At 40.3% G+C, this 26,499-nt stretch overlaps 1 protein-coding gene across 1 annotated transcript in view; it reads right to left on the bottom strand.

Annotated features, from left to right (window-relative positions):
* Positions 1–23,831, bottom strand: part of ERMP1 (endoplasmic reticulum metallopeptidase 1) — a 53,075-nt gene extending 29,244 nt beyond the window's left edge. The window contains exons 1-8 of the mRNA XM_004279113.3: positions 23,397–23,831; positions 21,754–22,055; positions 17,800–17,927; positions 17,059–17,164; positions 5,651–5,797; positions 4,897–4,989; positions 2,261–2,473; positions 1,177–1,397 (exon numbers count right to left, since the gene is read on the bottom strand). Coding sequence (XP_004279161.1) covers positions 1,177–1,397; positions 2,261–2,473; positions 4,897–4,989; positions 5,651–5,797; positions 17,059–17,164; positions 17,800–17,927; positions 21,754–22,055; positions 23,397–23,740 — 1,554 coding nt within the window. The 5' untranslated portion in view covers positions 23,741–23,831. The remainder of the gene's footprint in view (positions 1–1,176; positions 1,398–2,260; positions 2,474–4,896; positions 4,990–5,650; positions 5,798–17,058; positions 17,165–17,799; positions 17,928–21,753; positions 22,056–23,396) is intronic.
* Between the last annotated feature and the right edge of the window lie 2,668 nt (positions 23,832–26,499).

Genomic DNA, 26,499 nt, shown 5'->3' with positions numbered 1-26,499 from the left:
CCAATGCCGTATCAATGACAGTCAGCCACGCTCTGACTGATTACACACCATTGCACTAAGAATAAGCATGTGAAATTGAGCCCCATGGTATAATTCTTTTGGAGACAGAAGCCACTAAGATACAAGCATTGGCTCAACCATAAACAGATGGCTAACCTCAAAGAACCTTTCTTCAATAGGGCCTGAAACACAGAAGGGCTCCTCAGATCATATCCCAACATGAACTGAAACTGAGACCAAGGTTCAGGTACCAAAGACATCCTTGCGAAAGGATGCTGTATTATAGTCTTCCATGTCTCCATTCTAACCCCCAGCAGTACAAACCGAAAAAACAGGTTTACACTGGCCGTCTTGAAAATGACGGAACTAAGAAAGATTTTCCCTTTAACTCTCTTAGAAAATCAGAAACCACTGCTTGCTCTCTCACTGTAATTTATGTTTAGTCCTATTATCTCATAACCCTAATACCTAATTTTGTTTTTACCAAACAAAATACAATGGTATACAGTTGAAACCACAACAATATGGCTATATTCTCTAAGTCAGCATAAATCATTTTGGAACCCTATCTACCTCCCCTTATTCTCCTTAGCAATATGTCAGTATAACCCCCAGACCACAAAGGCATGCTGACAGAATCTGCATCAACAACATAAAAGTTAAAAAAAAAAAGTGAAGGAAACTGAAAACTTTAAGCGCAGTTTTAAGCGCAACGTTCATTCACACAGCAAACACTTACTGTGTGTTAGTGCTGTTTCAGACACTGCCTAAGCACAGGGGACAATGAACAAAACAATCCATGCCCTCAAGGAGCTTACAGTCCAGTGGAAAACAGAGCTATTCAAATATAAATAATTGGGTGATCCCAAGGAAGGCTGGTAGATTAAAGAGCATGGTTACAAAAACCGCAGAGTCAGGAGAGGCAAAAGGCTATGCTAACACACCTTGCTGTCACCAACAACCCAAACTGTTTGCAGCTTTATAACCTCATTTGAAGTCTGCTACCCGCAGAATGAGAAGACTTCCAGAAAGTCAACACAGATCTGGGAGTCAATTATCTATAGCCATGCCAATCTGTGATAGCTCAAAAGGCCAATCACAAGGAACACCCACCTGAGTTTGTCTTCAATCCTAGAAGGCAGCAAAAAGAAATCAATAAATATGCCCAACACTTACCACATAATGAAATCTTTTTGCGAGGGTATGTATGAATATTATTTTGGCAACAGCTGCAGTTCCATACAGACAAACGGAGACGTAGAAGTGGTTATACCATGAGAGAGACTGTCCAATAAGAGAGACGAACACTGCTATAATGAGAACTGTAACCAAGCTAGTAAACCAGCTTATCAGAGTGATGCCAAGTCCACAGAAGAAGTCCTTTGTGTAGGTAGCAGCTAATTGAGAGAAAACAAAAAGTAGAGATCACCGTCTTTATCAAATCAATTTCATAACCAGTTAGTAGAATTAAAGGAGCAAACATTAAAATAAAATTCACCATTGTAATTGAAAATACTGAAATTTCCTAGGGGTAAGGTTTGTTAAACACTACACAGGGAAAGTATCAGTGAATAAGATTCAAGTATTGACATCTACTCAGAGTCCGTGTGTACAAAAGACTCAAAGAGATAAGTCTTCAGGAGTAGTTCAGATATATTCCTGGCTAGAAAAGTGGGTCGTCTTAATCTTCATCACCTTTGGGATGCTTTGTGTATTGAAATAACAGCAGAAATGGAAGGCAAAGTTCCATATAAAATCTTACTAAAAGAAGCTAACACAGGAGTAGAAGTAGCATGAGAAAATAACCAGTGATAAATGAGTATTTAAATTGCTGCTAAATATTTTATCTGATAACAGCACACACCAACTTAGAGTACAAAACATACTAGAAGGAGACCAATTTAACCAGAAGATGCTCATTTATACTCCAGAACAGTGTGCTATTGGTCTGTAGTGTGGACAAGACTTTTTAATGGGACTCTTCACTAAAAGTCAATCTTTACAAACCATTTTCCACAAGCTTTTGTGGTACTTCTATGAAGTGCATAAGTACGTAAAAATTGCCTGCTTCACCATGACTAAAAGTATAATGAGCATATCAACCTGATATTAATTTACAAATTTCTTACAACAGTATAAATCAAATATTATTTTTCTTAAGATTTTTAACTTCTTGGAAAGATATAAGCAAAGTGACTAAAAAACTTCAGGCAAATTCCATACCCGTGCCAGTACAGTAGTTTTAAAGGAAAATACTTACTCTTATGTTGGGGCTGCAATAATTTCTTTCCCAGGTATAAAACAACAGCCATTACCACCATGTAGTTAATTATCAAGCCAACACGAGAGGGGTAGGCAATGACAAACAGGCCAAGCACATCAAAGAAGACCATGTTTCCATGTTGATACTTAGAAGAAGCAGCCAACATATCAGATGTAGCTAGATATTTAAGAACTGCTAAAATATTGTCACCTATTAGTAAAAAAAAAAAAAAAAGAAAGAAAAGAAAGGTAACAAAGTTGAATAAACCATCCACTGTTAGAGTAAAGAAATACCTAGAAAGACTGTGAACAGAAATAGCTTTCTACCATCCTACTGCTCTCCCCCACTTTTCTTACTAAATATCTCAGATAAGGTCCATGCCCCCTACTCTTGTTTCCTCTCCACTTCAAAGCTCAGTGACCTGGTCTTCATCCTTTCTCTTCTATTTATTACAGCTACTCCCTGATCAATTCTACCCTCGCTGTTGACAAATCCAGTGGCTGTTTCTTAGTCCTTCTTCATTTAATATATACTTAATGTAGCAGACACTGCTCTAGATACCAAAAATTCAGTGGGGAACCAAGAAACTCATGAAGCTCACAAACACCAAACAAGTTATTACACGTGTGTTAAGAATTAATAAGGAATTTCAATGATATCCCAATTAAAAAAAGAAATAAGAAGGAGAGAGTCCCCTAAAAACATATCACGGGAGACTAACGGAGTTTGAGAAGTCAGGGAAGCACTCGAGGAAGTGAAATTTACAGCTAAAGGATGGACAGGAGCTACATCGGGGGAGAGACTGGCCAGGCTGAGACTGTTCATCTGTGTAGATGAAGGCTCTGAGGAGGGCAAGTTCCAAATACAGGGTGGAAAAAAAGTCCGGTATAAGTAGAGAGAGTATTCAACAATGAAACTGGAGAGCTGGGAGAGCCATTATCAGGCAGAATCTGGCACATCAGATGCCGTCACAAATATCTGTTATATCAATCAATGACTAAACGAGTTTGAACTTAATGATGAAGGATTACAAGAAGACATGAATGACTGGCATTCCTTCCTGCTGCTCATCCCATTGGCTTTCTCTTTCCACTGAAGACACCACCTCTGTCTTACTGCGGGATTTCTTTCATTGGCTCCTCTGTCACACCTTAGAATGTGTCTTCCTCAAAGCTCAAGTTTAGTCCTCTACCTTTGCTTCCCTCTTCCAAAAACCATTTCCATTCTCCATACTTCTGTGGTTTTCTCTATGCCTTTAATTTCCAAACCCAGAAATCCAGTTCTGTCATGAGCTCTAACAGTGTATCTATATTTTCATCTGGTCAGTTCAGACACCCTCCGTCTTACATCTGACAGACTTCAGTCTCCTTCCCCTCTTCATGACTGCTCTGGATGGGGGCCTCCTTCCCGTGTTCCCATAATGGTCAATGGCATCATCTCTCCCACAGCCAGCTAGGCCTGATGCTGCCCCTTGCTGCCCCTTTTATCTAATCTGTCAAGTTCTGTTGAATTTACATTCAAAATATACCTAATTTTCTATCCCCTTGCTTTCATTTCTATCTTTGGTCAACATCCCAGTCTAGGTCCCTTACTATTCCACATGAAAATTACTGTTGGAACAGCCCTGACTCTTGGCTCTCTCCCCGTCTCCACCATCCACTCCACACTGCATCACCAGACTGACAGCATTTTAAACCATCATTCATTCGTGTACTCAGGCCTTTAATAAGTCCTTATTCCTACAGCGTCTTCTTGCTGATTTTTAAAGCTTTCTACAATTTTCTCTACCCTATACACTTATACCTCATTTCCCTCTATTTCTGAAAATGCAACCTCCATTCTCTGACAATCTACTCACCAACAGCCCCTCATACACAAACACACCCTACTCGTGCTGTGCTCTTACTTGGGACATCCTCTCTTTTCCACTGTGCCAAATCCCACCAACTCTTTTTAAGGCTCAGCAACAGACTCACCTCCCCTGACTACTATGGATCTCTCTGGAAAACACTTTAACTCCCTTGCCCCTTGTCCTGACACCTGTCCTATAACCCACTTACTGGCCCTCACCACTCAACCTTGGATCAATGTAACTTTTCCAGACCTCGGCAAGTTGCCCAAAGATGTGCTTGTGCCACCTGCAACGTATAGCTTCCATTTTGGCTACAGGCTCATCACTCAGCAATCCGACCATAACCCTGGGTCAACACCCTTTCAAATTCCTCATAATGAATAGTCTTATGTTCTTAACTGCTAAACTAGATTTCAAGGCTAAAATTCAAAGCCTCATCTAACTCCAAAGCCCCACCTCATTTACACCATACACTGCCTCCCTAATGCACAAGACACAGAATATTTATAGGTTTACAGGTCATCCATTGTATTCCATCTTAATATCAAAAGTCTAAATTAGGGGCTTCCCTGGTGGCACAGTGGTTGAGAGTCCGCCTGCCGATGCAGGGGACGCGGGTTCGTGCCCCAGTTCGGGAAGATCCCATATGCCGCAGAGCGGCTAGGCCCGTGAGCCATGGCCACTGAGCCTGCGCGTCCGGAGCCTGCGCTCTGCAACGGGAGAAGCCACAACAGTGAGAGGCCGGTGTACTGCAAAAAAAAGTCTAAATTAGAATACCAACCTGCTCGCTGAATGGAATCTGTTAGAATTCTGTCCGCTGTGTCATACTTGGTGTGATAAATGTATCCATTCTCAATAAAAGCTAAGTCTATTCCTAAGACATACAGAAAAAAAAAAAAGTCATTTTAAAGATTAACCTTACTTTAGGCCCATTTGTTTAATGTATTAAATTCCTGAAAGACAAAACATCAAAGCAGTGACATGATTGCTTTGTCACATTCATGAATGCATGATGTAAATTCTCTTCCAAATTCTCACAGAACCAATAGTTATGGTACATAATTCAATACATAATGACTGGGGCATTACAATTCACACAGCAAGGGGTAGGAATATTGAGCACGGGAGGTCATCAAAACTTTGCCATCGACATCCTTGCCAGGCCAGAGCCAAATTTTAACTTCAAATAAGCTGTACAAGCCCCCAGGGCAGTTGGCACAGCAAGATAACAATGAAAAAGACCCCTGAAGGATCTATTACCATCTTTGGGGAATGAAGTGCTAACCAGTTCTCCCCTGTTCTGTCACACTGTGGGCCAAGATGACATGTTCTAGAAAAGGGAAGCATTTAACCTAGACTGGAGTTTAAAAGAAAAAGAAACTATCAGGGTCTCTCTTTCAGTAAGTCAAAATATGCAGTTTTCACATAGAGAATTTGCTCTCAGAAAATGCTGCTCACTCACAAACTTCCAAAATGTAAAACTTGTTTTTGATTAATCATTGTCACAAAAAAGCCCGTAACGACTGACAGAATACCTGGAATGTTCCCAAAATCCCTGTAGATACGAAAGTCAGTATCTGAAGGAATGATTCCACTCTGGAAAACCTCCTGAGCCACCACGGAAGCAAAAGGGTGTTTAGCTGCTGAAACATAAGCTTGGACCAACCAAGGATTTTCAGGACCTGAAATGAAACATGACAACATAATACAAGGTTAATCTGGTAAATATTTTTAATATAGTAATTTTTTAAACACACCTGAAATAGTTACTGTGGTGATTTGGGGAGATAGGTCAAGAGTTTGTTTTTTTTAATCCTATTTTCTGTATTTTCCAACATTTCTTTGATAAATGTGTATGACTTTTTAGAATGAAAAATAACCTTTAAGAAAACAAAATTGCTTTTAATTATAAAATAACAGCACTAGGGCTTCCCTGGTGGCGCAGTGGTTGAGAGTCTGCCTGCCGATGCAGGGAACACGGATTCGGGCCCCGGTCCAGGAAGATCCCACATGCCATGGAGCGGCTGGGCCGAGAGCCATGGCCGCTGAGCCTGTGCGTCCGGAGCCTGTGCTCCGCAATGGGAGATGCCACAACAGTAAGAAGCCCGCATACCGCAAAAAAAAAATAATAAAAAATAACAGCACTATAAAAACTTTAAGTTTAAAAATGAAAAACTACTAAGATAACTATCATCATTTTCCTATTTTCTTACAAATGTATGACTGTGTGTACATAGTTGTACTGATAGGGTATATATACTCTCTACATTGCTCTTTCACTTAACAGTGTACTAAATGCATTTTCCTATGTTGCTAGATATTACAATGATCATTTTAAGAACTGCATAATCACTGAATATATCATAAAGTTCCTTACTACTATAAATTTTTATCATTGTTAATAATTCTGCATTAACATCTTCATGTACATACAGCTTTTTTCAAATGTGGGAGTTTTTTCTTTAGGATAGCAAGATAAATTGTATTACTGTTCCCAATTATTCACTCCTCCCTCCCATATAACTTATAATGCCTCCCTGGGGAAGTAGCACATACATAAATTGCTTCAGTCAATTGATTGTGAATGGGAGAGAAATGAACTTCACCTGAGAAGACTCTGAAGAACCATCACATGGTCCATCTCTCCCATTAACTTTGGCCCTGAGATTAAAACATCCCTGATGAGGGCTTCTCCTTCAGCCTAGGTCTCAGAATGAATAAGACACATGGAACATAATAACCATGGGATGTAGCTGCAGTTACTCAGGAACCAGAATGTAATGCAAGCAACAAATAAGCCTTTGCTATTGTAATCCACTGAGATTCAAGGGTTGTATATTACAACTAAATTTACCAAAAAGTTGTCTGCTGTAGACAGATCAAGTAACTGTATTTCAGGAAATCTAAGAATATTAACATTTTTATAACTTTATAAACAGATAATCAATTTGCTTTCCTACAGAAAAAAATAACCATAAACGGTGGGGGAGGGAAGGGGTGGAGAAACACTACAGAACCAGACACCCAAGTGACCCAGAGACTGGAGTTACCAGGCATGGATTTTAAAATAAATACTATTAATTATTCAAAAACACAGATGATAGCAAGAATTTCACTAGACAACTACAACCTATTAACAAAGAGAGAGTGAGAGACATAGTCAAATGGAAACCCTAGAACCGAAAAGCATAATAATTGATGTTAAGAATTTTAATATATATATAGTTTAATACAAAGTTAAACACAACAGAAGAAAAAAATATAGATCCAGAGATTTAAAGCACAGAAGGAAATAGGGATGGAAAACATAGAAATGCTTATAATACATATGGGATACAGTGAAAAGGTCTAACATGAGTAACTGGAATCTCAGAGGAAGAGGAGAAAGAATGGAGTAGAAGCAATGTTTAAAGAGGTAAAGGCCAATAATTTCCCAAAACTTAAATACCAAACTATGAATTCAAAAAGCCCTACAAACCCCAAATAGGATAAATATTTTAAAAAAAAACCTACTCAGCACCAAGATCTTTGCTTCTGAATACAATTATCCACTAAAAAAACCAGTTCTCCCTAGAGACATGCCCAATTCCAGATCTGAGCCTAGGAAAATACTGATAAGTGGGATCATCTCGTGCCAGAAAGTAAGAAGGTGCTCAAACAAACATGTCAGAGACATGTCAAAGGGACAGGCACCAGCTGAAGGGGCTGCCACTGGCCTAAACTGGAACAATTCATGCATCAAAATAATTATAACAGAATATAAAATCCATAAAATAAAACATACATGAAACACTGAAATAAATACACACAAGAGAGAAGAGAAAGCCTTCCTTCTAGCAAACTCCAACTATTAACTACAGACGGAATGACGGACCCAGAAAACAGCATCTGGCTAACATTATAGTAAAAATGCTTTGGGGCAAGAATCATCAATGATTGCTAAAACTAGGATCAAAGTTTCACAAGAAACAGGATATCTACACAGCCTCAAACTATTTATTACAAAGGTGTAACTTTACAAAGTACAAAAACCTGGCAAATATAATCAAGTGATAGAAGGTTAACACCGTCAGTAATCAGACAGACACTACATGCTTCTGATGTGATGCACTGAGAAGAACACAAATGTAAAAGGAAAAAGAAAAATGATGGTGGGGAAGCATATTATCAAACCATGTTAAAATATTAAAATATTATTACTATTACAATTAGATATTAATAAAGTTTTATGATTAAAATATTAAAACCACATTGAGAAACAGGTAAAGCTAAACTATAAAGGAAAGAAAGTAATGATCATAAAAATTAGAATAATGGCTAACCTTAGATGAGAGGGAGGGAGTTGTATTTGTGAAGGGGCAGGTGGAAAACTTCTGGGAGGGTGTAGCAAGAGTCTATCCTCGGGCTCCCCGGGTGGCGCAGTGGTTGAGAGTCCGCCTGCCGATGCAGGGGACACGGGTTCGTGCCCCGGTCCGGGAAGATCCCACATGCCGTGGAGCGGCTAGGCCCGTGAGCCATGGCCGCTGAGCCTGCACGTCCGGAGCCTGTGCTCTGCAACAGGAGAGGCCACAACAGGGAGAGGCCCGCATACCGCAAAAAAAAAAGAGTCTATCCTCTTTCACACGTGGGGGTTAGAAGGGTATTCACTTTATAATAATTAAGTTCACACTGATATTTTTTATGTGCGTGTTATATAATGACTGTGATGTATCAAAATACATCTGACATTTGATCCTGGATTGGAACTCAGACTAAAAAACAAAACAAAGGATGTTATCAGAACAATACAAATCTGAATATGTACTGTTTATTCACTAACAGTTTGTTTTTTTGGGTTTTTTGGGTTTTTTTTTTTTGCAGTACGCGGGCCTCTCACTGTTGTGGCCTCTCCCTTTGCGGAGCACAGGCTCCGGACGCGCAGGCCCAGCGGCCATGGCTCACGGCCCAGCCGCTGCGCGGCATGTGGGATCTTCCCGGACCAGGGCACGAACCCGTATCCCCTGCATCAGCAGGCGGACTCTCAACCACTGCGCCACCAGGGAAGCCCTAACAGTTTTATATTAATGTCACATTTTTTTTTTTTTTTTGCGGTATGCGGGCCTCTCACTGCTGTGGCCTCTCCCGTTGTGGAGCACAGGCTCCGGACGCGCAGGCCCAGCGGCCATGGCTCACGGGCCCAGCCCCTCCACGGCATGTGGGATCTTCCCGGACCGGAGCACGAACCCGTGTCCCCTGCATTGGCAGGCGGACTCTCAACCACTGCGCCACCAGGGAAGCCCAATGTCACACTTTTTGAGTGTGATAAATGTACTGTTATTGAAGGAACATATCCTTGCTCTTTATCTACTGAGATGATTATGCTGAGATTATCAATTGAGATGGTTTTTCTCTCTTACTCTGATAATGTGGTGAACTACATGGAGTGACTCAAATATTAAGCCATCTTCATTTACCATTAGTAAAACTGCAGGATGTAAAATCATTCCACAAAATCATTTGCATTTCTATACACTAATAATGAACTATCAGAAAGAGAAATTAAGAAAATAATCCCATATCCAATTGCATCAAAAAGCATAAAATACCAAGGAATAAATTTAACTAAGGAGGTGAAAGAAATGTACACTGAAAACTTTAAGACACTGATGAAAGAAATTGAAGATAACACAAATAAATGGAAGAAACTGTGTGCTCACAGACTGGAAAAATTAATATTGTTAAAATGTCCGTGCTACACAAAGCATCTAGAGATTCAATGCAATCCCTACCAAAATTCCAATGGCATTTTTCACAGAAATAGAACAAACAATCCTAAAATTTGTATGAAACCACAAAAGACCCCAAATAGCCAAAGCGACTTTAAGCAAGAAGAACAAAGCTAGAGACATCACACTTCCTGATTGCAAACTATATTACAAAGTGCTAGTAATGAAAACAGTATAATACTGGCATAAAAAAAGAAACAGATCAATGGAACAGAATAGAGTTCAGAAGTAAACTCACATATATATGGTCAACTAATTTACAACAAAAGAGCCAAGAATACACAATTGGTGAGGGACAGTCTTTTCAAATAAATGATATTGGGAAAACTGAACTGCCACAAGCAAAATAATGGAAAGGGACCACTATCTTACACCATACACAAAAATTAACTCAAAATGAGTTGAAGATTTGAACATATAAGACTGAAATCAGGGACTTCCCTGGCAGTCCAGTAGTTAAGACTCCGAGCTTCCAATGCAGGGGTGGCGGGTTCGATCCCTGGTTGGGGAACTAAGATCCCACAAGCCATGTGGCCAGAATAAATAAATAAATAAACTTTAAAAGACTGAAATCATGTAATTCCAAGGAGAAACCATAGGCAGTAAGCTCCTTGACACTGGTCCTGGTGATGATTCTTTGGTTTTGACACCAAAAGCAAAGGCAACAAAAGCAAAAAACAAACAAATGGGACTACTTCAAACTAAAAAGCCTCTGCGCAGCAAAGGAAACCATCAACAAAATAAAAAAGGCAGTGTACTGAATGAGAGAAAATATTTTCAAATCACATTTCTGATAAGGGGTTAATATCTAAAATATAAAGAATTCATACAAATCAAGAGCAAAAAACCCCCCCAAACAATCTGATTGAAACATGGACAGACAACCTGAATAGACATTTTTTCCAAAGACGACAAACAGATGGCCAAGAGGTCCCTGAAAGGTGCTCAACATCACTAATCATCAGGGATATGCAAATCAAAACCACAGTGAGATATCATCTCATACCTGTCAGAATGGCTATTACCAAAAAGACAAGAAGTAAGTGTTGGTGAGGACGTGGAAAAAAGGCAACCCTTGTGAATTTGGTGGGAAAGTAAATTGGTGCAGCCACTATGAAAAACAGTACTGATGTTCCTCAAAAAATTTAAAAATAGACCTACTGTATGATTCCACTTGTAGGTATTTATCCAAAAAAAATCTAACTCAGAAAGATATCTGCACCCCCATGTTCACTGCAGCATTATTTACAATAGCCAAGACATGGAAGCAACCGTGTCATCAATGGATGAACGGATAAAGAAAATGTGTGTGTGTGTGTGTGTATACACACACGCACACAATGGAATATTATTCAGCCTATCCTAAGTGAAATAAGCCAGACAGAGATAGAAAAATACCATACAATCTCACTTATATGTGGAATCTTGACCAAAAAAAAAAAAAAAAAAGAGGACTTCATAGATACAGAGAACAGGTTGGTGTTGCCAGAGATGGGGAGGTTGGGAGATGGGTGAAATGGGTGAAGGTGGTCAAAAAGTACAAACTTCCAGTTATAAAATAAATAAGTCATGGGGATGTAGTGTATGTACAGCATGGTGATTAAGTTAATAATACTGTCTTGTATACTTGAAAGTTGCTAAGAGAACAGGTCTTAAAAGTTCTCAGCATAAGAAAAAAAATTTGCAACTTTATGGTGATGAGTGTTAACTAGACTTACTGATGATCATTTTGCAATATATACAAATATTGAGTCACTATGTTGTACACCTGAAACTTAAAAAATCTTGTATTCCTGAAATAAGCTCAACTTGGTTGGAAAGCATTATCTTTTTTGTATGTACCTATATGTACACATATACACATACACATAACTACACATATATTGCTGGATTCAGGACCAGTGTTAATAATATTTTATTTAGGATTTTTGCATCCAAGTATGGCATATATCTACCAAAAGTTATCTACCAAAGCTGAAATTACACACACCTTATGACTCAGTAGTTCCACTCAGAAACGTGCATACACAAACATGTGTGCTAAAGACACTCATAAGAATGTTCCTAAAACCAATCATAAGAGCCAAAGCCTAGAAGCAACCTAACATCACTAGTAGAATGGATATCCTTGTCAATGGAATATTATTCAGCAATGAAAAAGAATGAACCAAACACAACATAGAGGAATCTTACAGACATAATACTGAGTGAAAAAAAGCCATACACAAAAGAAAACATAGCATATGAGTCAATTTACAGAAAGTTCAAACACAAGCAAGATTAAATCTATCAAGGCATAAGTTAGAATGGGGTAATCTTGGGGAAAGAAGACTGAGAAGGGACACAGAGGAGGCTTCAGGCTTCTGGAGTACTCTCAATACTCTCAATCTTGAGCTGGGTTCTAGTTACATGACTTAGTCTGTAAAAATTCATTAAGCTGAGCACTCTCAGAGCTGTGTACTTTTCTTAGTTTATAATAAAAGATGAAATAAAGACACCTAAGGATATCATCAAGTTTAAGTTCACTTTATGCATTGTACCATAAAAAATATTTGAGAAAAACGTAAGATCCATCAGTAGGAAAGGGTTTTGAATAGCCACTACCTGGCCTTTGACCCCTTTCAGATCACACTGCTGCACAGTAGTGCTCCAGCCCTACTCCATCCTCTCACTGATTGTCCACTGAGGCCTACAGGTCACAGACAGGTCAAGTGTTGTTGAAAAAGGGAAGACTAGGGAGACTGGGATGGGGAAGGCAGATGAACTACTGAGTAAGATACTCTCTGTGATATAAACAGGGCAAAGGCAGCTCTTAAACAAGAAATTACAGACTTGAGGATTCTACGCACTGGTTATTAATCCTATATTATCCCAGTTTTACTGATGAGGAGCTGAAGCATGGAGCTCCAAGGTTGCAATGCTACAGCTGAGATTGGAACTTGGGTCAGCAGAACACAGAGGCTGTGCTCTTAATCACCACCTATCCTGCCTCCCCCAGAAAGCTCTTATCTTAATTATCTCACAGAGGAAGGTGGGAGGCACACACAGAAATATTTTCACCTTATAGTCTTTCTCCTGCCATCATCTAAATCCCATAATGCTTCCAGTTTCTTGTGTACCCATTTCTTCTTCAAGAATGCATCCCATCTTTCTTAAAGCAAAGGGCATGAGCATGTGTGATATTGAGGGGAGGCAGATTGCAATGTCAACAATGAAAAGTCAAAGTTCCCTGGAAGTCCAGAACCAACTCACACCAAGCATCATTCCCTCTGCTCTGCTTTCTTCTAACTTTAGTTGGTAGCATCAATGCCCAGAATAAACAAAAAAAGGAGGAACTAAAAAAGGAGACTGAGAGCAGAGAATATTATTATGGAAGCCAAGTAAGATGTTTATTAACTCAACACTAATATAACCAGTCCCTTATGCATGGACGTGGAAGGTGTTTTCAGTTCTTCATTCTTACTAAAAAAAAGCTGAGAAGATTATGCAGTACTTAGACCTACGCGTCTATGTGCAACTATTTCTACAGGATAAATTCCTGCAAGTGGACCTGCTGGACAGAAGGGTCTGTACGTTTTTTAAAGTGATACATATGGCCAAACTGCCCCAAAACTGCACCAATCTATACTTCCACCAATAGTGTTTGAAAATGCCTGTTCCTCTGTATTCATCAGAACTGGGCATTATCATTCTACTTACTTTTTGAAAATCTAGTATTAAAAAAATTCTGTTATCTGAATTTACATTTCTTCTAAAATAAAACTTATTTGGTTTAGCAGTTTCTTAAAAAGTTAAAACATAAATTTACCATATGACCCAGGAATTCCATTCTTAGGAATCCACCCAAAAGAAATTAAACTATATGTCCACACAAAGACTTACACACAAATGCTCATAGTGGCATTATTCATAATAGCCTAAAAGTGGAAACAATCCAGTTGTCCATCAGCTGATGAATGGATCAATGAAATGCAGGATATCCATACAATGTAATACAATCTAGCCATAAAAAAGAATGAAGTACTTGGGAATCCCTGGCGGTTCAGTGATCAGGACTCTGCGCTTCCACTGCCAAGGGCTCGGGTTCAATTCCTGGGGGGAACTAAGATCCCGCAAGCCACGTGGTGGGGAAAAAAAAAAAAAGAAAAAGAATGAAGTACCGATACATGCTACAACATGGATGAACCTCAAAAAATACTCTAAGGGGCTTCCCTAGTGGCGCAGTGGTTGAGAATCCGCCTGCCAATGCAGGGGACACGGGTTCGAGCCCAGGCCCGGGAAGATCCCACATGCCGCGGAGCAACTAAGCCTGTGCGCCACAGCTACTGAGCCTGCGTTCTAGAGCCCGCGAGCCACAACTACTGAGCCCATGTGCCACAACTACTGAAACCCGCGTGCCTAGAACCCGCGCTCCGCAACAAGAGAAGCCACCGCGATGAGAAGCCCGTGCACCACAATGAAGAGTAGCCCCCAGTCGCAGCATCTAGAGAAAGCCCACATGCAGCAACGAAGACCCAATGCAGCCGAAAATAAATAAATAAAACAAATTTTTTTAAAAATTAGGTAGTAATGATTATTCTAGTCACTAAAAACTCCCCAAACGAATGTCTCTCTGAAGTGACAATGGAGCACTAGAGAGGACAAACTGTTTTTAACGGAAACGTTCCCAGGGCAGGACAAGCGCTACTGTGTAGGATAAAAGCGCCTGTTGCAGAAGCTGAGGACAGGGTGGTCTGGCAGAGCTCCCCAGGACTCCAGACCCAGGAGGCCTCATCCTCCCTCTTCAGACATGGAAGCAACACTAACTAGCTTTCTGAAAGCAATCCCCACAAGAAAGCTAGTTTTTTGTAGGAAGGGCATCTGGAAGTGAGAGAAATACTGGGAAAGGTATTAGACTGTCAGAAAGTGCCCAGAAAGCTTTCAGGTATACAGTTTAGCCACAAGAATAAGCTACCAAAACCTAGAGGGAAAACAGCATACAAAGACTCAAAGAAAGGGGAGAAACATTCTTTACAAATATTTGTAGGATGCCCCTCTAGAAAAAACTTAATTTTGAAATACGAGGATTTTAGAATGAGTAAAACATTTAAATTGTATATATATTGCTAAGTAGTAACAAGTCTGTTTTTATTATTAAAGTAATCATATGAAATGCAAAAAATTTAAACAATACAGAAAACTATAAAGAGTATCAGTAAAGCTGTAATGGCAATTCTGATTGTAAGTTTATGAAGCAGTGGAGAGTTCAAATTGGCTTTTCACATTTTGCCCCATCCTCCACTCTAGTCACACCCACCACAGCTCTGACAGCAATGCCCACCATCCAGTAGTGACTGTTATTAACAGTTTGTTTATATCCTTCCAAATAATGCAATTATATCTAAAATGTAAACTGTAGAATTTTTATGTCTAACTGTCCGCATTTAGTAAAAAGAGCAGGGACTGTAAATTAGACCTAGCATAAATGAGTACTCAATAAATGTAAATAAATAAATTAAATGACTTGGGTCTAGCCCTTGCTAACCCTAGGTAAGTATTTTTTTTTAAATGCAATTTTTAAAGGTTACTTTCCATTTAAAGTTATTACAAAATATTGGCTATATTCCCCATGTTGCACAACACATCCTTGACCCTGTCTTACACCCAATAGTTTGTACCTCCTACTCCCCTACCCCTATAGTGCCCCTCCCCTCCTCCCTGGTAACCACTAGTTTGTGCTCTATATCTGTGAGTCTGCCTCTTTTTTGTTATATTTACTAGTCTGTTGTATTTTTTAGATTCCACATATAAGTGATATACAGTATTTGTCTTTCTCTGACTGATTTCACTTAGCATAATGCCCTCCAAGTCCATTCACATTGCTGCAAATGGCAAAATTTCATTCTTTTTCATGGCTGAGGAGTGTTCCATTGTGTACACACACACACTATCCATTCACCTGTCGATGGACACTTAGGTTGCTTCCATATCTTGGCAATTGTAAATAATGCTGCTAGGAACATTGCAGTGCATGTAACTATTCAAATTAATGTCTCTGTCTGTTTTTGTTTTTGAATGTATACCCAGGAGTTAGGTAAATGTGTTTTAACCTCTCTGGATTATATGTACGAAAGATATATTAATATATACACACAGAATATGTATGCATTAATAAATATGCACAGAAAAATTCAGGAAAGGCACACACTAAACCTTAGACTGGTTGTTCTTTGGGTCCTAGAAGTACAGGGGCAGGGTCCAGTGATAACAAATTAAAAAGTATGGATGTGAAGGTACTTAAATTATAGTACGCTTCCAGTAGGGAAAATATACAAAGACACACTCCTGCCCATGTGCAGCCCTAGTATTTTCACCAGAGAAAAGAAAGACACAGTGTCCTCTTTGCTTACAGAATGTTCTCTTGCTGCTTTTTGATCTGGTGGTTGTTATATCAAGTGTTCCTCTTACCCTGACGGACATCCAAGAATTAGAGGAAAATGGATAATAGTGTTGCATCCACCGACCCCTATAGATATTAGGTACCAGCTTCTTCTCATTATTCAGATGAAGAGTAAACAGAAAGGTTTGAGGTGAAAAGAAGGGAGAACCTTGCTTCTGACCTCATAACCTTGAGATGCTCATAGGTTTGGCTGAAGTTAAAATACACATTCATTTTGAGCGGTAAAAGTCTAAAGTAAGTTGGATGGAGAATATTAAAATGTGGTACTGTTTAGGTTATGAAGACATACTTAGCATATCTCTATAACTTAAGCAATATCATGTCTGTGAAGGGTGCTAAAAAATAAAAAACAAGTTCCCATATCACCTTCCTCACTTCCCCTAGCCCACCTAATACCTCAAAATACTCCTCATTATTAAGCTTCTAGCAAATGCTACATCTCTGGCTAAAATACATTACCCAAATTTCTAATAGAGCAGGAAAATGGCATGAAACGACCAACATCAGATTTTAGTATGCCCTAACCAAACAAATCTGAGCTTTGAACTCTGATTCATATTACTGGATTTTTATGACATTAACATTAATATTATTTTGTTAAAAACTTCAAAAAGACAAGCTAAAACTGTCTCATGATTTTAAAAGAATGTTCATTTCATTAGATTATTTACATTCAAAAAACTTCCATTTTATAAAAACAAAAATAGCATTAAAATATACAACGTACAGCCTCACACACCTGTTTGGAATACAAGTTCTTTCCCTCCTACACCCGCGGCCTCCAGGTTAATAAATGCACGAATCAAGCTGGCCCACGGGTGCTGGGTAATAAAACCATGACTGGCCTGAATGAGAAGGAAAGAAAACAGATATCAGTTAAACAATCTTATACTATTAAAGTCTTTATTTTGCTTTTTTTAAGGACGTCTATGTTGATGAGGGGAAGAATAAAAAAAAAACAATCATATTTTTCAAAGGCAGGATCTAAAGACATCTATCTGTGTGTCTCTCTCTGCCTAATGGCCATGTGCAGTTTGCTCAGCAGAAAGTCACTCTTCACAGAAGGCAGCCTGATTTCCATGAGTGGAGCCAAACAACATCTTTAGTAAGTATGAGCCTGTGCAAAACAATAGAAGGGAAGGCGCTATCCCTGTGGTTGGGCATTCATGCCGTGTGCCTGCCTCAAAACATCTCTGAAACTCTAGAAAACCTGAGGTGAAAAATTATGCCATCACAGAGCCCTTTTATGAAAAAAACACTGACAAGACGATCTAAGTTGAGTTTTCAAATATTAAACATGTATACATAAGTGGCTGTAGATTTTTTTAAAGTACAGCCCAGTACAGTATCTCTTTTGCATGTCATTTTATGATACTACTCGAATGAATAATCAAAATGCATAAATGTTAGCTATTGTTATTATTATTATTCTCATTACCATTATTACTCAAGCCTAGTCTTTAAAACAGTAAAATCTCACTTGCAAGACATTTTCCTCAGCACCATTAAAGAGAAATATGACAGCATGATGTAAGGCTTCTGAAGATGTTGACAAGACACGAAGGACTTCCAGCATCACTGAACAGCTAACTGCATCATCACTGGCACCTTTAAATCAGAAAAACAGATTTGCTTCTCAGATTTTAAAACCTTTACAGTATGAACCATTATGGCAAGAAACAGAGTTTTCTCATCAAGGAAGCATCACAATAGCTGCAAGTAGCATAGCTCTGTCATCATCTGGTGATAACTACACCCACCAGCAGTAAACTCCAGGAGAACGGGAATCTTTGGTTTGCTTGCTGATTTACTCTCAGTATCTGGAACTGTGCCTGGCCCCGCAATAGTTGCTCAATTAATACCTGTTGAATAATCAACCAGAAGGAACCTAAGGCAATATTGAAAACTGGCATTCTCATCGCCCAAAGCAATTTTTAAAATTCTTTATCCTTATTCCACGTCCTCTGTAGTATCCTCACTTCTGGTGTTCACGGTTTCCTATGTCATCTCCAACTGCCACCCACTCCCTTCCTGCTAGTTTTCCTGCTAAAAATCATAAGAGGGGTCAGTATGGATAGTGTAGCATTTTTTAAAGTTTCTCCAAGGGGATCATGTGATGAAAAAGTACAAAGAAGACACCCAATCTAATAAGATACAGGAAAGGAGACTAATGACCTGAATAGTAATCTTTGGTCCCAGCACTGATAAAGCAGAGAACCTCATCAAATCACTTAACCTCTTAATTCAGAAACTTTATATATTAATTAAAGGTGATTATAAAGATGATTTTAGGGCCAAGACTTTTCTTTAAAGTACCATAAGAAGTCATTAAGGAACTGACTGGATATTTGATGATATTAAGGAATTATTGTTAAGTTTTTCATGGTGTTATGAGCATGTCAAAAAAAAAAAAAAAAAAAGAGTCCTTATCTTTCAACAATACAGCCCAAAATACTTACAGAGGAACTGATATAGCTGAGATCTGCTTTAAAATAGTCAAGGTCGGGGTGGGGGGTAGGGCAGTAGAGAAGAAGCAAGATTGAACTGTTGAAGCTGGGTGACTGGTACACTCAGGTTCATTAAACAATTCTCTTTCTGTATATATTTGAAATTTTCCATAATAAAAAGTTCAAAGAATGATCAAAGTAAATAGGCACAGTAACAACCCAGGCAACAGCATTTCTGGGTTTACACGTGGGAGGCAGGGTGCTACAGAGAATAGTGTGGGTTTTAGATTAAGAAAAGACTTGGATGTAAATTCTAGCTCTGCCCCTTTACTATTTCCTGGTCTAGAGAGCAGATTAATAACATCTATATTTCACAGTTGTGTTGTGAGGATTACAAGGTAATGCACAGTGCCTAGCCTGTGGTAGGCATTCAGTGTTAGCTTTTCCTTCTCTTTGCAAACTTAAGGAAGGCTCTGCAGCCAGCTAAAATGCTTGTTTTGGTGCTGTTAAATTCCAGACCCCATTCCTACTTGAGAGGAAACTACTTATTAGCTATACTTGTCTCAGTAGTGATTACTGGATTGTATTTTAATCGAAGTGAAACAAAGTAATAATTACCTAAGTACTATCAAGGAGGAAGTATAATGTAGCTATCAGTAAAAAGTGCCACCTTTCAAAAACCAAAGGAAACAAATGATTTTTAACTTTGAGACTGTGACTTACTTTAAAATAAAAAGCAGTAAAATTTTTCTTTATTCAAAGGAAGAGAAATGGAAATTTAAAGATATATATCTGTATAGAGTTGATTAAAAGTTAAACTGTCCTTTTATCTTCCTTTATTTTAATGGTTCTGGTGTCTGAGAATAAACCTAGAGAAGGGTTAGACATCTTTAAGAAAGTGAAGGAAAGTTAGAGGACAGTATCTATAAGGGCTGGATGCTTAACCAACATCCCTTTCCATTTAGAATTAACCCTGAAACTGAAGCCAGCCCCAGAGTAACAACCTGGAACCATGCAGCAAACCCAAGAAGATATTTAAGGCCTTTTTCTGTGGGTAACATTACTCCTAATTGGTATCAGTTCCTAAGTTCCAGATACCTTGCTGAGAAGTACCCTTAAAAAATAACCATGTTTCAGTTTGTTCATCCATTAAAATAATTTAGGTGACAATCTATTTTATGAACGTTTTTAAAACTATTTTTAACAATTTATTAATGACAGAAGTTTCCCTGAGATTGTTGGCATAGGTATCCTTACAAAATTTTAGTTAAAAATGGGTTCCAGGGGCTTCCCTGGTGGCGCAGTGGTTGAGAGTCCACCTGCCGATGCAGGGGACATGGGTTCGTGCCCCGGTCCAGGAAGATCCCACATGCCGCGGAGAGGCTGGGCCCATGAGCCATGGCCGCTGAGCCTGCACATCCAGAGCCTGTGCTCCGCAACAGGAGAGGTCACAACAGTGAGAGGCCCGCGTACCAGGGGGGGGAAAAAAAAAAAAAAAAAATGGGTTCCAGTAACCCACAAAATGCCATCCTTTCATTACTGGACTTCATATATATGATTTCTAACATTTGGTACTGTTTGTTTCTGATACTTGTATAGATGTCTTTCTTATATAATGCTCTTAAATAACCATGATGTTAATTTGTCCCTTCCTAGATTTTAAGCATCAAAATAGTGGGCACAGGGTGATGCTTATTTTATTACCGCTTTGAAATGGACATACAAGACCACTAATTTCCCCAGCACACACAAAGGTATTTCTGACTTTATAAAACAGATGAGTGTATACTAATTTTTGAAAAAGCATGTTACATTCTAAATGCAATTGGCAAGATTCCTAATTAAAGATATCCTAGTATGAATAATTTTATCAAGCACGCAAATTTTAATTTATAGTTTGTATAACTCTAGATGTTCATATTGGGGCTGGTTTAAGTTTAAGCAATCCGCAAGTACTTAATATTAAATAACTACTAATTGCAAAAAAAGGATTTTTCATGCCAGTTGCTATTCTACTATTTTACTCGTATTTAATCCGCATTTAATCCTCTAAGCAATGCCATTAGGAAAGTACTGTTATATCGCCATTTTTCAGATTAGAAACTGAGGAAAGAAGTTAAGTAGTTTGCCAAAGGGAACATTAACTACATCCTAATACTCTCCTTCCTTTCAAATATAGCTAAAAGAACTGACTAGCCAGGAAACCCAGGTCCTGGCCCTGTCTCAGATCAGTGGTGATCAGCTAAGAGTACTCCTGTGTCAAATGAGGGGATTGAACTAGATGCCATCTCATTGCAAATTGCTATTATTTTCTATTCTTCCCTATTTACAATTTCTAGCTACTGAAAACCTTTTTCTGAGGAATATTACTCTAAAAAATTGAAGTTCAATTTAGGAGATACTGAATTCAACAAATATTTACTGGTCAGGCACTGTCCTAAACATCAAGTACTCTATTCTGCCGAAGTATTTTCAGGGCAAGATTTATGGATTAATGAGGTACTCTACCAGTATGGCATCCCCAATGGACCAACATTCTCACATTATAGGTCGACAGAAACTGCTAGGAGAGTGAGCCTCCAAACCATGTGTCCCTTGAAGGCCAGTACAGTTCCTTCATCCCACAACCCCAAAGCCTAGCACGACACCTAGCTGAGCAAACACTTGAAGTGGCAGGACCTAACTCCATGACTGAAGAACACACACTGGTAACACTGATAAGGCTATTTCAGTCTGCCAGAAATACTCGATGCCCTGTCGCTGGGCTGCTGGCACTAATGTTTAAAAATTAAGTAAACAAAGCACTTGAGAGAATACTGAAAGGTAGACCTTAAACTAAATGATAATTATTCTAATCATCCTATCTTCCATCGCAATGAAAAGAAGATTTGTCTAAGAAAATAGTGCCCACAGTTGCTCAAGCAGCTTGGAGTTAACAAGCTTCCTTGTTGTGAGGATTTCAAAATGACTAAAAAACAGGCACAAACCTGGTGAGTTTGCCACTGAGTCAAAATGACAGTTGGCCAGGACAGCATGCTGGGCTCCATCTCTGGGTTCCAGCTTTACCACAACGTTGGTGATGTTGTCATAGTAGCTTGTAAACCCTCCCAAAAAGTCAATGCTAAAGGAGCCTGTGGGCCGTTGTACATCTACTGAAATTCTGTGAAGGCTGTTGCTCTGAACTTCAATCAGTTTAATCTGTTCCAAAAGGTAACGCACTGTCAGAATTTCATTTTCTGGACTTCCTGTAGTCCTGGGGCCAATGGATGTTATGTGTTCAAGATAATCCCTGGAAGCAACCAGAAGAATCATGATGACAAGGCGTCCTAGGCTTAAGACTAACACTTCGCACAGAGCAACTCTTCCTCCACACTTCCCCTTTCCAAAGAACAAGTTCTCTGACTTCTCACATAAAAGAGGCTGCCTTTAGTATTTCAGGTAACATGTGAAAATCACTTGCAAAGTTCCATCATTTTATTTGGCCTTCCATGAGTTCATCCCTTCAGTTTTCTACACTCACTCCACTCCCAACTTCTCCCAACCCCCATATCGAATCAATACAAAGACAAGGGATTTTATTCAAAACGTATAACTGCTGATGGCTAGACAGAACAGAATACAATTTCATTGTGTCACACTCTGGAGGGTTACTGATGCTGGGTTACTGATTCTAAGTAGCAGAAACCAAGAGCAAAGACAATTAAGTCAAGAGGTTAAATAAGCAAAGAAAAACTTTTGAAGAATGGACTCAGCCCTCCCATTGTGCACACAAGGCCAAGTAACTTCAATTCAGGCCAAAACCAACTCTACCCCTAAAACAAACAAAAAAATTTTTTGTCTTTTCACTGCATTCCAAGTGAGGAAAACAGGGGGTGGGGAGGCGTGTTTCAGAAAGCCTTTAAGAAAATAAGCTTCCAGCACTTTGTACTTAAAAGTTTTCTAAAACACCAAGGCTGTTGAAAAGTCTGCTAGCTTATGATTTTATGAGCTTTGACACATTTAGGTCACAATACCTTTGACTTAATTCACATTTCCTAGTATACGTAAAGGTCTCTTGTGTTTTTTTTTTAAAGAAAAAGCCAAACCTCACACACCAAGGACCCAAGGACAAACTCCAGGAAACTGAGAAGTTCTGAAATAGTAAAATTTTGAATGTGCCGTCTTCCAGGGAGAGCCTCCATAGCTCTCAGGTTTGAGACCTGTGACCCTCAAAGATTTAGACCACTGCATTAGCCCCTTCGGACCCTTCCCAGAAAACCGAACTGGGTCCACAAACCTCACAGCCTTCCATCGCACTTGCAAAGTAGGAGAGCTAGTAAAAAGCGTAAGTTGCTCCGAAAGATGGGCGATTACTAATAACCAAACCATCTGCAGGTGAGGCAAAAAAGGGATGGAAAAGCCGGCGCAATCACCCTGGCCACCCGCACGTGTACCACGAGCTTAATAGGGGGCCGCGCGACCCCCGCGTCCCGCAAATTGGGGCTCCAGAAGGGGGACGCGCCAGGCAACCCCACCCCACGTGCAGCCGGGCGGGGGTGGCGAGCCCAGGAGGCCCCGCGGGGTCAGGTGCACACAGGTGCGGCATCCCACACCGAAAAGGGACGCCCGGGCCCGGCGGAGGCGGCGGTACCTGGCTTGGCGTGCGTCGAACTCTCCGCGGTGCCCAACAGCGGCCCGACGCACCACGAGCTGCTGCAGCGAGAGCTGCACGAGCGCCCGCAGCGCGAGCAGGTAAAGCGCCAGCCCCAGCGCGGCGCGCGCCTCAGACAGTCCGGTCCCCGCGCCCCGGCTCGCGCCGCCGCTCCCCTCCCCGCTCCGCTTCCGCGTCCTCGCGCCGCCGCCGCCGCACGCGTCCGCCGGGGGCTCCTGCGCCAGGGCCTCCCTCTCCAGTTGCGGCGCGGCCGCCGGGCCGTCCCGGCGCTCCCCTCCAATGCGGTACCGCCTCACAGCTCCCGACTCCGAACCCCACTCCATGGCCACGAGCGTCAGCCGCCAGTCCAACCGCCCCGGCCCGCGATAGCCCCGGGAGCCGCTGCGGCGGCCGCAGCGCCTCCTAGTGAGCGGACGGAAACTGCAGAGGGCCAAACTTCTTCTGATTGGCCGGTCCCGCCGCGCCGTGACCCAGGTTCTTCGGGCAGATTGCTGGCGGGCTCCGCGGCAGGGCCAACACCCGGCTGGGCGTGATAGACGTACCTTCTTATTTCAGGGCTTCCCTGCCTGGTGTGGGGACAGAGATTAATAAATGGAAAGATAAGCATAAACCTAGAAACGTGAGAAAAGAGAGATTGTTTTTAAAAGAATGCACGAGGGGGCTTCCCTGAGGCGGCTTCCCTGGTGGCGCGGTGGTTGAGAATCTGCCTGCCAATTCAGGGGACACGGGTTCGAGCCCTGGTCCGGGAAGATCCCACATGCTGCAGAGCAACGAGTAGCCCCCGGCTCGCTGCAACTATAGAAAGGCAACGCGCAGCAATGAAGACCCAAAGCAGCCAAAAATAAATGAATAAATAAATAAATTTAAAAAAAAAGAATGCACGAGGTTCATCATTTACACATCATGAAGAAGGCAATGGCCCAGCTTTCGCAAGGAGCATTAGAATACGCTCTGGAAAAAGTAGGCGCCTGGCTCTTCATATTAGCAACACGACTGCGCAGAGGAGGCCTAGCCTCATGCTTCCACGTACAGTGATCTAATCACAGGTCTTCATAACCATGTGAGGTAACCATTGTCTCCATTTAACAGACTAAGAAAAATAATAGTTGTTATTTCTTGAATACCCTCCATAAGCCAAACATTGTGCTAAGTGCTTTAATACACTCATTTGATTCTCATAAGAATCCTGAAAAGAAAGTATTTTTATGTCCTCTTAATAGCTGAAGAACTTACAGGTAACAGGTGAAGAACTTAAATCTAATTCAGTGGGCTCCCAAAAGAGCATATTGAATATGGCACTCTGGAAAGGAAGATTCAGAAAAGACATTCCTCCCTCCATGTCGCCCTGGGTGGGAAGAAGCAGAGCCTTGGTTTTAGTGTAGACCCTAGTGAGCATCTAGTCTTCTTCCTGCTGATGCAATGAGCCTCTCTGCCTCAAATCTCTGTGTCTCCAGCATGGAATTGCTGCGGTACCCTGTCTATTAACCTAGAGACCAACTGGGAATGTGCACTACCTGACCGGTCTGCCCCTGCCTACTGCTCAGGCCCACCTGAGACCAGGGCACTCCTTATTTCCAACTCTCTAGTCACAGTGACCTCTTTCAAAGTCCTTCCTGCTCACCATCCTTCCTTCTACAGCAGGATCTTATACACTGAGTTGTCTGGAATGTTCTTCCCTCCCCTCATTGCCTAGTTTTAACTCCTGTTTATCATTCAACTCTCAGCTTAAGTGGAACTTCCTCAAGCAAGAATCTCCTAATCTGATGAAGTCAGTTTCCCCTAATTGTAGGATCTCATAGCACCTTGTATGTGTGTAATTATTTAACATCTTCCTCATTAGACTGTAAGCTCCATGAAGGCAGGAATCATGTCTGGTTTTGCTCACCATTTTATTTCCTTCTCTTACCACAACATGTAGTATGTAATCAATAAATATTTCTTGATTGTGTGAGTGAATGAAATCATAACAGTTTTATGGCAGCAGCATAATTTTAGCTCAGTAAGATCCTTTTTAGTCGTTAAGATCCATGAGACCAACGACAATGTCTATCTTATTTATTCATTACTATGTCCTCAGTGCTTAGTTCTGTGCTTAGCCCGTGGTCACCACTCAATACATATTTATTAAATGAGCAAATGAATATATATTGTCTTTTTATAAGAACCAGCTGTCTTACTGTCTTGTCTCTTTCCAAAAATTCAGCACCTCCACCATCTTTGGAAGGTAAAACCTCAGAAATGACTCTGTCCACTGCAGCATAACAAGTTGTGGAGGTCTCTAGTTCCTAGGGGTAGGGCACAAATGTCTCATGGTCTTTTACACTTTACTTATTTTATGCTGTGACTTGCTAGGCTGGGTGGGTGTCAGAAAACCTAGGGATGAGTTACACTTCTCAGGAGCTGTGTTACTGGTTAAGTCATCTGGGCTCTCTTTTTCTGAATAGATAATGTATGTTAAGCATCTCTGACAATATTCCATGGGAGGCAGTGTACCATAGTAGAAAAAAGACTGGAAAAAAGAAAAAGGAAAAAAGACTGGAAAAAAGAAAAAGAAAAAAAGCCTGATCGTTGGAGTCAAAAAGATCTGAGTTCCTGAATCATGTACCTTTAATACACATGGCATTATGCAAGGTAAAGTTTCAGTGTAAATGTCCTTATCTGTGATAATGGAGATAACGGCTGCCTTAAAGAACTTCAGTGAGGATTAATCAGCTAATCCATGTGAAAGATCCTCATACATAAATCTCATTAAATACTATTTTCCAGAATTTTCCTTCTTATACAATCCTTGGCAGAATGGGTTAAAAGCCAGTTTCCTATCATGATACAATCATAGAGTCCTAGGTGGTGAAAGTTGAGCTATTATAGTTGGGGTCTTGGAAGGCAGTCTTTCTCTAGACTTATATAACCTATGCTATTCACATTTGAATATTTTTAAGCTACCAGTTGTTGGCTGTCTACTCTGTGTCAGATGCTGATCAAGGTGGGTAAACATCTAGATGAACAAATCAGTGTTTCTGCCTTCACAGAGCTTACATTCTAGTGGGGAGACAATAAATGAAAGTGCGTGCGTGCGTGTGTG

Source organism: Orcinus orca, chromosome 6 (assembly GCF_937001465.1).
Source record: "Orcinus orca chromosome 6, mOrcOrc1.1, whole genome shotgun sequence".
NCBI lineage: Eukaryota > Metazoa > Chordata > Mammalia > Artiodactyla > Delphinidae > Orcinus > Orcinus orca.
Note: the sequence above shows the minus strand (reverse complement) of the source record. Positions and strands in the feature narration are given on the sequence as shown.